The 17,437-nt window shown below is 36.6% G+C and overlaps 1 protein-coding gene across 1 annotated transcript in view; it reads left to right on the top strand.

Annotated features, from left to right (window-relative positions):
• Window positions 1-16,757: 16,757 nt before the first annotated feature.
• Window positions 16,758-17,437, top strand: part of LOC144432757 (betaine--homocysteine S-methyltransferase 1-like) — a 6,558-nt gene continuing 5,878 nt past the window's right edge. The window contains exon 1 of the mRNA XM_078121032.1: window positions 16,758-16,885. Coding sequence (XP_077977158.1) covers window positions 16,867-16,885 — 19 coding nt within the window. The 5' untranslated portion in view covers window positions 16,758-16,866. The remainder of the gene's footprint in view (window positions 16,886-17,437) is intronic.

The following is a 17,437-nucleotide window of genomic DNA, read 5'->3' as shown; positions in this document are numbered from 1 at the left end:
AGAATATTGATAATCTAAAGACCATCCTTTCATAGTGTAAATGGATCGTATTACATATACAGTCAACTTGTTGAATTAGTATACTTCTTATTACATTTCAAGAGAGAACAGAATCACCCAAGTGTATTGATTGCTTAGGCTTAAAAAAATATTGTGTGGTTTCAATTGCGGTCAATTTTAGAATAGGTGGGGTAGGTAGATTTTTTTATTCAATTATGTGTAGTGTCTAGTCCGGGTAGTTACTTTTCTGTTGTTGTTTTCCAAATGGTCTCTGTGTTATTGGTTTTTCCCCCATCAGATCTACAGCCATTACAGATTGGAAGAACAGTTTTGTATTCTCTTTTTTTTTAAAGTTGACGTCAGTTTCCACATTCACTATATTTCTCGCGAGACTTCACAATTTTCGCGATTTCATTTATTTTTTCTCGAATACGTGAACATAAGTGTAGGGTCGTCAGTGAAAAACTAGGTGGGGTATCCGGAACCAAACAGGTTTTTTTTTCTTTAGGCCTTAAGCTTATTATTATATAGTATTTTAACAATGCTGATCATGTTAATATCAACTCTAGTGATGAGATTGGTAATTATCAATAACTTGAAGATAAGGAAAAGACTGAAGCATTTGCTGTAAATTGATCATGCAAAGCTGGTATATACAGTGAAATAAAATGGAAACAAAGAAAATAAGTAAACACCGTTCAGAAACAGAGTGTAGAGAAGAAAGCCTGGGGTCTAGCAGCTAGACTATAGAGAAACTCGCTGTTAGTAGGTAGTTTCAGCACAGCTTGAGACAGACTAAGAGATACGGTTGGTCGAACATTGTTGTAGCCTACATACAAACTTTGGTTTCTCCATAACATACACAGTTTAGTCTTAGTAGGCATAATTATATGTTTGTAACCTTAACAGTGTTCAATATTAAATTGATGTGATATATGCACATCTTTCCACGAACAGTAACATACTGGATTAAACTATATATATAGTATAGCAAAAACTTGCTTTTAAATCATCTATCCAGTTTGAATAAGTTTCATCCTACGTTGATCATATACAAGCACGGCCTGTACTGTCTGCGGTTTTCCGACGTATCAATACACATACAACCAGAAGGATGGAGTTTATTTAGGTTTTGCTACGCCCCACTCCCCGCAAACAGGCGTCATGGCATAGCATGCAATACTGTTTACAGCATTTGACAAATGTGGTTGTTAATCAAAGACTGCAACTGCAAAAAAACCCACCACCAACAAGGTACTGTATGAGTGGCTCTATGTTATACATATTTCCTTTTTCCCTGTGTATGTATATAAACATAGCCGTGACTCTATAGGATAGTCGTCTTTGTCAATGATGCAATATTTATAACATAATTAATATTACTGCACGTAGATGCTCTGTTGCAATTTGACGAATAGTGAACTACTGGCTGGACTTTTCATAACTGTTTAAGAAAGGTCATAAAACCAATAATTGAGGTCAAACGATGTGTCTGTATTATAAGGTCAGATGACAGTTTGTTTATATGTACTATGTACCTAAATAACCCCAGTAAATGTCACAACTCGAGTACAGATCAAGTCATTTAACGAGATTACCGATTGATCACATATATTACATTATCAAATATAAGAACCCAACCCACGATGATATGATGTTGAGACGACTGAAAACCTGGTGACCAAACAAACAAACAAACAAGTGTAATTTTATTTGTATCATAGAGGGCGGCCACAACCATCTGGAGTATGATTTTGCTTCGCGCGATAACACACCTTCATCACGTTGTTGGAGTGTTATCACTTAGTGTTAGATACCCGTGGCGATTTTACCTGATTGTATCCGTCTTTCCAATCGTTAACTGACCCAAAGGTAAAAGTTTTATCACGTATTCATTTTTTATGATATTGTTTACTGCCAAATTTACACTCATTTTGTCAACGAAAAAGCGTCCTGTAGTTGCAGGCTAAATCATTTCATCAGTGCCTGTAATGTGACGTCATCAAAACAATGATGGCAAAGCCAATATTTGCTTTCCCGATGAAGATAATCCGCACAACTGCCCTATATAAAGAGGATTATGGCTAATCTATGCAAATGCGGGAAATTCAAATTGCTGTACAGAGCACTAGCTTCTGGGTCTTGTTTTCAGCATTTTCTCTGTGCTTCGAGAAACACACAGGTCATGTATCATGTACAAATTGTTTGTGAATGTCGTAGGATGGTAACTTGATACACAAATTAGTTGAAAATCAGTCTGTTTGTTTCATAGAATGAAAAAAACCTCTCCAAATGAGACAAATTCCCCTGCAAACAGCTGCTTAGATTGTGTATCATTCAGGATTATTCAAATATGCGGCATTTGCATGTGAAAACCCCAGATATAGGGAATGTTTATATTTTGGTGATTACTTGCTAGTGAGTCATCACAAGTTCTCCACCTCCAAACATACAGTCAGTCATATGCAATATAGGGTCCAGGCGCCACCAGTTACATGTTTAAGAACCTCACATTACGAGTGTTTGATGAAGAAATGTTACGCAAGGTAACGTCTAGCTTGAACGAAATGCCGTTTGGAAGATTGCTTTGGTTTTAATTTCATCACTCAATTTTGAAAATATTCGCATTTTGTTTATAATGTAGAGGAAAGTTTTGTTTAACTATAATGTAGAGGAATTGTGGTTACATGTAAACTACGTAGTCGTATAGTTGTATTGGGCACGCCCACTATGTGGTCTCAGTGTATGTATAGTTTGATTGACACTCGTGTTGGGCACGCCCACTATGTAGTCTCAGTGTGTGTATGGTGTGTTTGACATATGTATTGGCCAGGCCCAGTATATAGCCCCTTGTATGGCGTGATTGACACTTGTGTTGGCCACGCCCAGTATATACTCAGTGTATGTATGGTGTGATTGATACTCGTGTTTGCCACGCCCACTAAGTAGTCTCAGTGTGTACATGGTGTGATTGACACTCGTGTTGGCCACGCCCAGTATATACTCGGTGTATGTATGGTGTGATTGATACTCGTGTTGGTCACGCCCACTAAGTAGTCTCAGTGTGTACATGGTGTGATTGACACTCGTGTTGGCCAAGCGAAGTATGTATCTCAGTCTGGTGTGATTGACACGTGTTGGCTACGCCCAGTGTATAGTCTCAGTATGTGTATGGACATATTGACATTCGTGTTTAAAAATAGCTATACCCAATATACAATCCCAGTACGTGTATGATTTGATTGAAATTCTTGTTCGCCACGCCTAGCCTAGTACGTAGTCTTGATGTGTGCACGAGGCGTTGTTTGGTATCACAACAAAATCAGAACTGCTTTGAACTTGGGGTTCATTTCTATTGAATCAAATTAGAAAGGTAGATATATTGGGTGACGTCAGCTCTGATGTTTCAGAATTAATCACAGACATTCCGGTATCTATGGTGCTTGTTATTCAAGATACTAAGTTTTTGGAATAAAGAATTCTGTATATGATCCTTTCTTATTTACTTGTACTGGAAGATGGTGACATTTCTCTATGATGTGTCACAAATACGTTTGTCATAAATCTGGAAACATTGGGACCTCTTGTAAAAGGTACATTTCCATCTATCTTCAAAACTGCTCTTGTAAAACCATTGTTGAAGAAACCATCTCTTCATCATAACGATTTGAAAAACTATCGCCCTGTTTCTAACCTTCCATTTCTCTCAAGTAATTGAACGAATAGTTCTCTTACAGTTAAATGAGCACCTTCTTTCTAATAATCTCCTTAATTCTCTCCAATCTGCTTACAGGCCTTACCACAGCACTGAAACTGCCCTTCTCAAAATCATAAACGATCTTTTAACTGCCATTGACAACGGTAAAATCACTCTTCTTACTCTCTTAGACCTGTCGGCTGCATTTGACACCATTGATCATAATATTCTCCTTAAACGACTTTTAAACGACACACTTTTGGTATCACAGAATCTGCCCTATCCTGGTTTAACTCTTATCTTTCTGAAAGAACTCAAATAGTCACGATAGATGGTTTCCAGTCAAATGCATCACCCCTCTCCTTTGGTGTTCCCCAAGCCTCAGTCCTTGGTCCTGTCTTATTCGTTCTTTACACCGAGCATCTTTTCAATCTTGTCAAGAAGCACTTAATTCATCGTCATGCTTTTGCTGATGGTAACCAACTTTATAAAGACACTAATCCAAATAACATAAACCAAACTATTGAAGATATGCAAAACTGCATTACTGACGTCAAAATGTGGATGACTGCAAATAAGCTTCAATTAAATGACTGTAAGACAGAAGTCATACTAATCTCATCTCCTAGACTTTCCACTAAACTTGCTCTTCCCCCTTCCATGCATGTCGGAAACTCAGACATACTTTTCAGTCCAAGTGTAAAAAATCTTGGAGTCACACTTGATTGCAATCTCAATATGGCCGAGCATGTGCAACGCACATGCAAGGCCGCCTACATTCAACTTCAAATCAGCTATATTCGTCACTTTCTCACTTCTAGTGCCACTCAAACACTTGTCGCCACACTCATCCTGTCTCGCTTAGACTATTGTAATGCTCTTCTCTCTGGTTGTCCTAAACACCTCACTGACAGACTACAGCATGCACAAAATGCTGCAGCTCGGCTTGTCTTCAAAGCTAAAAAGTTCGATCATGTACAACCTCTTCTTAGAAAACTTCATTGGCTGCCTATCACTTCACGTATTCAATACAAAATTTCATCCATTTGTTTCAAGTCAGTTGTAGGTATTGGCCCACAATATCTCACGGATCTTCTACATCAATACATTCCTCGAAGACCACTTCGCTCGTCTTCTGATTCTCGTCTTCTCTGTGTTCCAAGGGTGTCAACCAAAACATTTGGTGAAAGATCCTTCTCTTACATTGGCCCTACTTCATGGAACCACCTCCCTTTTGATCTCCGCCGTTCCAAATCTTTGTCAACCTTCAGACATTCTCTCGAAACACCTCTTCAACTGCTAATATAACTGTTTTTCTTTCTCATTTTATTTAATACACATTACCTTGAATTCACATTTCCATTAACTATTTCTGTATCCACTCTTCCTCTGCGCTTCGAGCTCTTCGGAGATGAGGCGCATTACAAATCATCTTATTATTATTATTATTATTATTATTATTATTATTATTATTATTATTATTATTATTATTTGCCTACCAGGGTGAAAGAACTATTACTGGAGCGATTATCAGAATGAGATTAGATACGGTGGGTGTATTACTGTGATACTTGTATGGATGACTTCGTATTTATACCAGATCTCAGAAATGTCGTATGCTCATGTACTCTCCTTTTTAATGCGGACGTAAGAAACTCAAATATCCGAAATTACGCCGCGGTTTTTCAGTACTTTCCTTTTTAATGTGCGGATGTAAGCAACTCAATAACCCGAAATGACGTCGACGCCACGGTTTTCCTGAACCTTGAAAACTGAAAACTCTTCCACCTATTTTACAGCCTTATTTGGAGAAGTCCGCGAATTGGCCGCAAAGTGTCCTTTGTGGGCCACACCCACTGTGTAGTCTCATCGGTGTATGTATGATGTGATTGACACTCGTGTTGGCCACGCCCACTGTGTAGTCTCATCAGTGTATGTATGGTGTGATTGACACTCGTATTGGCCACGCCCATTGTGTAGTCTCATTAGTGCATGTATGGTGTGATGGTGACATTTCTGTATGATGTGTCACAAATACGTTTGTCATAAATCTTGGAAACATTGGGACCTCTTGTCAAAGGTTATTTGCCTACCAGGATGAAAGAAGTATAGTTATATGCTTATGTACTTTCTTTTTTAATATGCGGATGTAAGAAACTCAAAAACCCGAAAGTTACGCCACGGTTTTCCTGACCATTGAAAACTGAAAATCTTTCCACCTATTTTACAGCCCTATAAGTCCGTGAATTCGTCACAAAGCGTGCTTCCGCCATGTTTGTTTTGGATGGCAACAGTTTCACGTCCTATCCTGGATGCTTTCTTCAGGCCGACTGATTTTCTAATGACAGACAGTTGCTGACACTTGACGGAGTGGAATTGTTAAACCACAAAGAACAGCAAGTCCAGTAGGATAGATTATAACTACTTCGTTATTAACTTCATACCTGGATGATTGAGAACATTCAAAGACATACTAGTCTATTGGGGGAACCCATGACGATATAGAGCCAACAGTATTTACCTTAAAATTACCAGATAATTTGACAAACCTTGTAATACCAATTGTATTACTGTTAGGACACATTTCGAAAATAAAAGAGGACAAGTTTCTGCTTACGATAATATTTATTGCTGATACAAGTATATAATTGTGTATACCAAAGACCCTCGAAGAGAGTTTAAGAGAATGCTCAAACTTTGGTCTGAACTTTATGAACGAATAGGGTTTCATAAATTTGATCCATATCATCTATCAAATAACATGTCACTGATATAACTTTTTCTAGACTTTCATGTTGTAAACCTCCATTTTAAGTATCAGTTCAAATCCTATAGTCGTCCATCAGACTCATTGATGTTATCTGCAATATACTTTGTAGAAAACTTAACATATCTGACTATCGTTTGAGATAAAGGACTAACCGGAATACAAACCACAACAAAATAAATTAAACATCAATCACAATTTATTATGGCTTGATGAATCACGTGGTTTCTGTTGCCATCTTTTCGTCTGTTCAGGACCATTTCTGTATGAGAATTGAAAGTAATTGTTCAATTATTACAAAAAACGAGAATCTTAAAGTTTATTAAGGCCAAGCTTGTTTGTATAATCAAATGCTCAATTTAAGGTATCGGGGGATATTTCACTTACATTTTAACCAAAGGAAACAGATTTCACACATCTGCTATTGGCTATTTCACCCTGCCAGGCTGAGGTATAAGTGTTTCTCTCCCACAAGCCACATGTAGTACCAATACCAATGACATTGCCACCTGCACCAACACTGATATCAGAAACGATACCATGATTATCAACCCTGGTCCAAGTACCTTCCACACCAGGACGTTTCCATATTTTACCATTCATTCCAACACCAAGTATCTCCCCACTTTGTAACACAGATATAGACTTCACGCAACAGCTGTTTGCCACTGGACCACTCCAAGAACCATAGACGCCAGGACGTGTCCACAAGTTATTGTTCATGCCAATACCAACAAGTGTGCCATCTGGCAGTTCAGTGACATCTTTTACACAGCAACTGCCAGCAACTGGTCCTTGCCATGGAGCTTCGATGTTAGTCTTGGTCCAGAGATTGCTGTTCATACCTACACCTACAATGGTTCCATCTCGAAGCACTGTCATAGACGTCACACAGCAAGTACCGGGAATAGGACCTTCCCAAGTGCCTTCTAATTCATTTCGTCTCCAAATTTTGTTATCAGTTCCAACTCCAAATATAGCTTTAACAAAATGATAGAAAAATAGTTTAATTAATTCAAAGTGTTAAATTTACAATCGATATTCATAACTGATTTTCAAAGTAATTCTAGTAATCAGATTGTCACAGCACAGTTGAGGTTACATACACTTGCAAGCGTTTCATTGATGGAACACAATTTTTGTTTTTACAAAAAAAACCAAGACCATTCCATATCCAAACTGACAAAACTGAGACACTGCAGACACGACCTGTACTAATGGCGTAATCTTTATTTCTAATGCGTACCATTTACATTTTTTGTTTCGTTAACAATGGCGGTCTACTACTGTGTACCACTAAACCTTACTCGCAAACATGAACACCTGATGAATTAGTAGAAAATCATCACAAACGTGTACATATATAGACTGGATAACAACTCGGATGTTGTCAACTTTTGAAAAAGTTTGAAAATACCATCTTATGCAGAACGATTGTATGCAGAAAGAGAGAGTAAAACGTTTTTGTGTTATCTGTAGAAAGAGGGGGTCACTGTTGGAACACAACATAACCGGAAAATAACCGACAATATACGTTTGATATAGAGGCAAAAAAAGGAATCAAACCATAGTCTTTCAACAAATTTTAATCGGATTGATATTATTATTCACTGATGAAACTACCATAGATTCTTCGCAATGCCGGATTTTGACTTATACACCTCACAGATGCTTAGACTTATGTTTTTAGTTTTGTTTACACTCTACGATCTGTCTTATTCATGTCTAATTCTGCATTTACTTACGTCTCTTTTGAATAAAGGAGACAGATTTCACACATCTGCTATTGGCTATTTCACCCTCCCAGGTTGACATATAAGTGTTTCTCTCCCACAGGCCACATGTAGTACCAATACCAATGACGTTACCACCTGGACCAACACTGATATCAGAGACGATACCATTATCATCAACCTTGGTCCAAGTACCTTCCACACCAGGACGTTTCCATATTTTACCATTCATTCCAACACCAAGTATCTCCCCACTTTGTAACACAGATATAGACTTCACACAACAGCTGTTTGCCACTGGACCACTCCAATAACCATAGACGCCAGGACGTGTCCACAAGTTATTGTTCATGCCAATACCAACAAGTGTGCCATCTGGGAGTTCAGTGACATCTTTTACACAGCAACTGCCAGCAACTGGTCCTTGCCATGGGGCGTTGATGTCAGTCTTGGTCCAGAGATTACTGTTCATACCTACACCAACAATGGTTCCATCTCGAAGCACTGTCATAGCCGTCACACAGCAAGTACCGGGAATAGGACCTTCCCAAGTGCCTTCTAATTCATTTCGTCTCCAAATTTGGTTATCAGTTCCAACCCCAAATATAGCTACGGAAATATATAAGAAAGTAGGATAGTGTGAGTATTGAATTTACATTCAAAGTTGATATAGAATATTGCTAAAACGTCACAATCATTGCACATGTATTTTCATGAATATTTCCATCTATATGTCTGGAACTTTGGAGGTGTAAGGTACAGAGCGAATGAATCGATTCCCAGTAAACGTGACAATTCTTGTCTGTCTGTATGTCACATAGTTCAAATAAATATGATAATTTAATTTCTTCAAAGCGTATTACAGTATGTCTGAGTGCTCTTAACAATGCTAAAACATGCAGATATGTTGCTAAAATGACAATAAAAATGGTATAAATTATAATAATTACATTTAATGGAACCATAGGCTGAAATAGCAATAAACATTACTTTAAAAATCAAATATCAAATGAAAACTATATCAAACAATTGCTGACACCGATACGAACTGATTCTGTAAACTAAGAAATAATTGTAGCTTATTTATTTATTTTTATGAATAACACTGGAAAATTCAAATTAATATCACATGCAAGCAACCATTTATTTTAACAGCCAACGATCCGTGAATTGTATTTGATAAAAAATGATAGAGTCTGCTGCAGTCAATTACTAATGGCGGAACCGAAAGATGATCATGGGTTGAATTCCGATAAAGTTAATAAAACACCCATGCATATAAACACCAGTCATTCTATGAAATTAGTTAAATACCATTACAGCATTTAAAATGATAAATGTTATAGCAATTCAAAGAATGTAATGACTCCTACCTCCTGCGTCACAGACGGTAGCCTGTTGATGAAAAAAATTACAATGGAATTCATTGATAGTGGGCAGGTATAAAATTATTTCAAATATGTGTGATTTTTCTATAATTATGTAACATGTACATTTCATCACGCTTAGACCATGTTCAACATTTACATCCGTTTTTTATCTCTTATTTACATACAATTCTAACAAACAGACAATAAAAGCTTACAATACATGTGAAATACATCCCGTTTAATGAGTTAAGACTGTGATATGACTTGGTATTATTCATACTATGTATCACAAATACAAATTGTACTTTGATCTGGGCATCAGTTTATACCTCAGTAAAACAACCAGTTGAATTTTTTTTATCAATCTGTCAATACTTGTGTGTAGTGTCCATTTACCAAATCACAATCCGAAAATTAATTGAACTATTCGGTCTCCTCACTCGACATTCTTTGATCACTGGCATTGGAATAAAATGCAATGTCCTTTTGGTGAAAATTGACTGATCCAACATTTATACTTAATATAATAATATGTAAATGGTAAACGTCTTCCCTCACAAGACAATGAGGCTTGAAAAGAAGTTATGTAAACTCTTCAAATTGTGTTTTTATACAGTCAAATGATAATCGAATCCGAAGAATAAAAAACTACACGGCAAAATAAAAAGAATCGTGGGTTTCCGATAACACAACCGACCCTTGTTTAAACCGCAGACCCTAAAACATTTAAACAAAAATATTGCACGCGGTAAAAACAACATTTTTGGAACGATTTTTTAATTGGTCGCTCCTCTTAATGCGTCTGTCGTCAAAATCGTTGACAGAAAAACTCGTTTAACCCCTTCAATACTGAAAACATTCCCGCCAAAATTGTTTGGACAAAATTCTTGTTTTATGTAAGTTTTTGGCATATATCAACTTCATTTTAGACTGGAATTAAAGAAATGTTACTTCCTAATAGAGTAATATTATTGTAATTATGAAAATATTCATATAAATTGGGTCCCCATATCACTTAAAACTCGTCTCTAGTCATGAAAGGGTTAATGCAGTTGTAAAATGTTGTTTGCCATTTGAGTTGACAAGTGGACCCTACACTCTATTGTCTTAATCGACTGATATTAGTTACTATTTATGTAATTTCATATTGTGTCACTGTAAACTTCAAAACATCACTGTACATTTTGAATATTGACAAGTGTGTTAGAGAACGTCGTGTTTCCAACTAGTTTCATATACAACTTACCTTGAAGGCGATTGCCACGAAACAAACTGCAAACAACACACGCATCTTGTCTTTCGCTGCTCCTCGTTGTTGCAACTGTATTCCTGTTGTCCCAGATAACGAAATATATAGGCTAAATTGTGATGACGTGGAAAGTAAAAAATTAAAAATAAATCACGAAGGTCAGATACATGTAGGAGGTCAGTCAACCAACCCAGTTAAAGTACACCTGGAAGTACAACGATATGATGATTTGTTTGTTCGGTGTTTGTTTGTCTAGCAAGATAATATACGACGACGACAACGACGACAAAAAAAAATTCCCTACCTACCCTGTTTTGAAATTGGGCGTTATCAGAACCACACATTCTTTTGTTCATTTCTAGATTCAATCACAAAAGAAACTAGACAAAATATAATTATGATAATAAGATTATTTAGAAATAGCGTTAACATGTATTAGTACAGCCAATAATGTCGAAACTAGTATGGTTATATTCTAAATAATGAAGTCGATTTGTTGATTGCTTAATTAGAATTGGTTAAATTTGGAATGATGACCTCTGGATGGGTGAAGTATATTACTTAACAATTTTATAAACTACTCAAACTAGGGAGTTCTATATGCTGTGTTATATGCAAGTGCAGAGAACACGACAAAGATGGCGAATATGAAACACAGTGACAGGATATTTTGGACTGTAAATTTTACAGCGGAAGTAAATACTATAAAAATTGTATCGCTTTTTAATTTAAGGTATTTAACACGACAGAATTGTTATTATGTGGGTACCGTCAGCAACACACTGAAATTTTAAAAATATATATGCCACAACTCAAACATGACCTTCGATTTTGCCTGGTACGTCACGGTTTTCGCACGCCAGACTTTTGTGGTTTTCAGCTAGTTCTTGATAACAGTTAAGATGAAATGTCATCAAATACAATCTGATTTTATCATATAACCTCCGACAATCATAACAAGGACACACAATTTTGAATTGAGGTTAAAGATGACAATGACAACAAATATTTCTGTTAGATTTTATTTAATTTCTAGAGACAATGACAACCAAAACAAGAGAAATGGATCATGGTTAAAAAAGATCATTTCGAAATAACATGAAAATTAAATAGTACAACCAATAGTCTCCAATCAAGTACAATTATAATGTTAGTAATGAAGTGAATCTGCAGATTTCTTAATTGAACTTAGAATAATTCCTTTTCAATGTGGAATGACTGTTTATTTGGAAACACATTATTTAAACAGACTAGGGAGTCCTGTATATTTCTGTATCAAGTTTAATGCAGGGAGAGCTAGCCTTAGTAGCATCGATTCACTATCAAGTTTACCCCACAGGATTGAACTTTAATAGTTTGTGAGTGGGGTTCTGAACTATCCCATACTGATAACGCAAACAACGCAGTCTGCCAGTCATCAGTTGGTTGTTCGGTCAATCGGCCAGTATGTATGTATGTATGTATGTATGTATGTACATGTATGTATGTATGTATGTATGTATGTATGTATGTATGTATGTATGTATGTATGTATGTATGCATGCATGCATGCATGCATGCATGCATGTATGTATGTATGTATGTATGTATGTATGTATGTATGTATGTATGTATGTATGTGTATGCATGTATGTATGTATGTGTGTATGTGTGTGTATGTACATGTATGTATGTGTGTGTGTGGCTGGCTGGCTGGATGGATGGATGGAGGATGGCTGGTAGGTTGGTAGGTAGGTAGGCATGTACTGTATATATACATGCATGCTGGCCATTTGTTTGTTTGTTTGTTTGTTTGTTTGTTTGTTTGTTTGTTTGTTTGTTTCCAATACTTTTGAAGGTTAGGATGGATCAAATGTTAGAGGATGTTTTACGGAATGACTTAAAACAAGAACCAATTGATGACGTAATGATGAATATATTGCACATTTGATGTAGAGTCATGATTAAAATGCAAGACCGTCGGTAATAAGTCAAAATGAATAAATAAGCCTCTTGTCAAATCGACTCCAAAAGGGACATCATTTAACATATGTATTCGTAGGTGTGAGTGATACAGCCAATATTTTCGAATACGAATGATGGTGAATTTGTTTACAAGAAATGACGAATACGAAATACCACATAACTAAGATACAGATTACCATAATATTTTCTGAACTTTAGAAAACTATTAAAAAAGTTGTCAATTATCATAAATATACGGAAGATATTTCACATACTAGAATTGTACATATTATGTTGACCCCTAGCTTGCAATATTATACTTGAATTGTAAACCATATGTCGTCATGGACAACGCACGGACGTTTTTTTGTACTTTTTATCTCTTGAAATAGACATTTAACAAATACGCCCGGACTTTTTCAATTTTGCCTGGTATGTTTTTACACGCCGAGTTTTCAGTATACTATCTTGAAATAGATATTTACAAAATAGTCCTGACTTTCAATTTTGCCTGGTATGTGTTTACTCGTTGTATTTGTGCATTTTCCATTTCTTTCTGACGTTTAGGCCCAAATTTCACCAAATGCAATCTGATCATATTACAATCTCTTAGAAGCGTGACAATCGACACACGTTTTTGATTTCAGGTGAAATAATAAGATGTATAATCGTAAGTACAGAAAGTATTTCTACTAGAGTTCATTTCTAGACTGAGTTAAATCCATATCAATCAATATGTTATTAAAAAATGGTATAATTTTTTTTTTCATGCAAGGTGTTATGATTACCGACAGCCGTCAAGCCCGTAGAGGATGTTGGCGACCCATGAAAGTCTTTCCAGGTCGTTGCCGATATCCTCTAAGGATCGCCGCTTGAGGGCGCTCAGTAACAGAAACTCATTAACAATTAATAAGGTAGTTCTAGTCAAGCTTGTCTATACATGTACAACCAACAAGAAGAGTTAAAATGTATTTAGAAACTAGCTTTAAACTGAATGCCTCCCATATAAGGGCCAAACCATAGATTTGTGTTGCCTACACACATTTAATTGTTGGAATGTAAAATTCTGAGCTAAAGGTATTATAAGACGTGATGTACCCCTTAATTGGAAAATTACAAATTAACCATTACGATTATAAGCTACATCAACAAGCTTTAAGGGGACACATCAGGATATAACCTTCAATGCATTTACTAAATTATTTTAAATTTAAAGGTTGCTTGCATTCTAAAGATGTTGCCTAATAATAAAATGCCTTCCGTAAGGGTATAGTCTTGCAATTTCATGATTTATGCAAGAAATTTAGCTTTATATCTGTGATTTTTCAAGTCCCAATGAAAGTTAGTTGTCAAAAATGTTGTTCAAATGCCCGCCTCCTATTCTCAGCACAGGACAGCTTGCCATCCTCGACTTCACTTGGCTTTCGTGATCCTCTGCATACCCGGGATATGGCATGTGTATGTTGAACTTCCTTCTGTCCCATCACGAGTTTACAAGTCGGTCTGTCTCCTCATGTAGACTAATTCACATTCCTTTAATCACAATGGGAAAATTGTCAAGATTATGTTGAGTGGCGCGCCCTAGCTCACTGTACACTAATTTTATAGAGGTCAATGTATAGGTCACCATTATTCAACGGATACATTGTCGCGAAATTTTCTTCGTAGCATAGGCGAGAGGCTTGGTCTATTTTCCATATTTTGAACACATACATTTGGGTATAAATTATAGATTATTACACTTGATAAATATGTGACAGTGTATTTATATCCTGAGATACAGAGCTAGATAAATGATTATGTACAAGCCTTGCAACAAACAGCGGTACGTAGTTTGTTATCGAGAGAAATCGGAAAAGAACACGGTAAAAAGGAGACGGTTCGAAGTCAATATAATACTTCCTATTAAAACTTCTAATCGAAAATCTAAAAAGACACGATTTCTCTTTATTCATCTGCGCATTAGTGTGTGAAATTTGAAAATGATAAGTCCATATTTGACGAAATTGAAATGATGATAAATATTTCACCTGTTTGTGAACTCCACGCTCATTGCAATGTAAACCTATTTTATAAATTATATTAAGGCCAAGATAAAAATTGCTTTCTGGTGAGTTTGCATCACTTAAATACCTTCTTGGTCTTCTTTTTTCTCATGATTGTCCAGCCAATGTAGAGTGCAGATCCAAGGGAAACACAACATAACTCTCCCTACATCAATTGCTACTTCAGGGAAGACAACTGCAGAACTAATCATGAACAATTAACAAAAACATTTGCATTCTCACACCACTTTAGGCAGTTCGTTTCCTGACCAGAAACAACAACTTCCGTTTGTGTGGCCACCACATAATTACCGAAATATGCCAATAAATCATCAAAACTAAAAGCTAAATAGAAAATATTTTCAGGACAGTTGCGCTTTGGTATCGCAAATGTATGTACCAAGTTATAATGAATTTGAAGAGTGCACTCTTGAGATATAGCCTAATTACTGAAAACCATTAATTACGCAAATTGCTGATTAATATTCATGGGATGTTTACCAAAACCTAATTTTCGCTTGCATTGAGCCAGTTGTGATACACACACACACACACACACACACACACACACACACACACACACACAGAAAGAGAGAGAGAGAGAGAGAGAGAGAGAGAGAGAGAGATCAGAGAGAGAGAGAGAGAGAGAGAGAGAGAGAGAGAGAGAGAGAGAGAGAGAGAGACTTACCCTGTAATACATATCCTTCCTTACGGAAGGAAAAATGATTATTTATGCAAATTACACGTCACAATTAAATAACTACACAAAAACACGTTTGTTATGGCTGATGTAAGTACAAGGTTACATGAAATTTAGCATAATTACCGAAAAATCATTTATTATGCACATTGCTCAATAAAAGTAAAAGCCATGTCTGCAAACTTCATAGGACATGTACACATTGTTATGGTCGATATATGTACCACATTATATGAAGGTTGAAGCTGGTATTCTCAAGATAAGGCTTTATTACCGAAAATCCAACAGGCTAAACAAGATATGAGTGCTTTGTCATTGTTGATGTTAATCTGATTAAAATCTGATGTGATGAAAGCTGCTAAATGCTTTATTTACCTCTATTTCCATCGTTTTGTGTCGTTTGTTTTTGTTCCGGGTGATCGCCGCCGCGCCTTCCCACATCTGAGGCGATCACTCGGAACAAAAACAAGAATTTTTAAAAACAAGAATTTCTGTCTCTCCCCCCCCCCCCTCCCGCCGTACAATCTGGCCATAATCAGATTGCCCAAATACTATCATCCTTTGGCTTTTGCTCAGCAACCTTCGGAGCACAGGCCCAAAGCATTGTCTTGTAGTACAAGAGTCAGACAACAGATTCCATAGACTTTTAGGTAACATTGACAATTCTTTAAATTGTTATGTCATGTTTGCCTTACAAGATTTGTTTTTCATAGTTTCTGAGAGAGAGGTTCCGCATCTTTCCCGAATGGATAACTCAAACACTAAGCTAATCAGTCAGTCAGTCAGTCAGTCAGCCAGCCAGCCAGCCAGCCAGTCAGTCAGTCAGTCAGTCAGTCACTCTCAGTAACTCAGTGAATCAAGCAAGCAAAAAGGGAGGCAAGCACGCACGCACGCACTGTACAAGCGACATATGTAATAATTACCGACATTTGAATAACGCCGATATTTGTAATAAAAATCATGTTTTTCATGTAATAAAAGCGACATTTGTAATAATTGACGAAAGTTGTAATAATATCTATGAACGACAAATGTAATCTATCAATTAATCAATCGCTCAATGGCGTTGAAGACGGCCAGGGTGTAGTCTCCCTGTGTGTATGGCTTTATTAATATTCATTTTGGCCACGCCCACTATGTAGTCTCAATGTGTGCATATACGATTGACATGTGTGTCCTTGAATATATCTAAAACATGACGTCAGTATTTGTACATTGTATTATATGCCTGGACTTGTTTGTGCACCGCACCATTGTATACACTATATCTTTATCAATTCATAAACACTTTTATTGTTGTACTCTCGTAGACCAATACCAACTCTAGTCTATGTACATCTGCCATTCACATATCTACCAAGATGTCGGGAACGGTGAAAGGTAAGAGGGTTTAAGGAAATATATACTATTGGAAGGGTGATACGCATTGAAGTTAAAGTTGCTGTGGTACATATATAATCATTATCTCTATCAGCTTACACTATAACTTGATACTTTGAGATGTATGTAGATCTCGATAACATGCGTGATACCATGGCCTCGACACAGGTCAATTTGTTTCTATTACATGCAAGAGTTTCTTAGCCCAAAACAGTAACTCGATAACTTGTTGGTTCCCCAGTAGTTTGATATTTTGCTCCAGTTATTGATTAATCGTATTCATCATTGCATTATCTGGTATATGACGGGGTTTGTATGGTTTTGTGTGTAAATATACACCCTCCAACCCCCTCCCCCTCCTCGCCAGAAGACTGCAATACTATCTACTCTACTTTACGAAATGAAAGCAGTTGCTATCAAACACCTCAAGATGGTTGCAGCAACAAGCTCTTTCCACTTTCAATATAAACCATTTGACGATTTTAGTTGTTAATCCAATGTTGAATCACCACCAAGGTACTGTATGAATTCGAATGGCTCTATGTTATGCTG

This window comes from Glandiceps talaboti, chromosome 3 (genome assembly GCF_964340395.1).
Source record: "Glandiceps talaboti chromosome 3, keGlaTala1.1, whole genome shotgun sequence".
NCBI classification, from domain to species: domain Eukaryota; kingdom Metazoa; phylum Hemichordata; class Enteropneusta; family Spengelidae; genus Glandiceps; species Glandiceps talaboti.
This window is presented reverse-complemented; position numbering and strand designations above follow the sequence as displayed.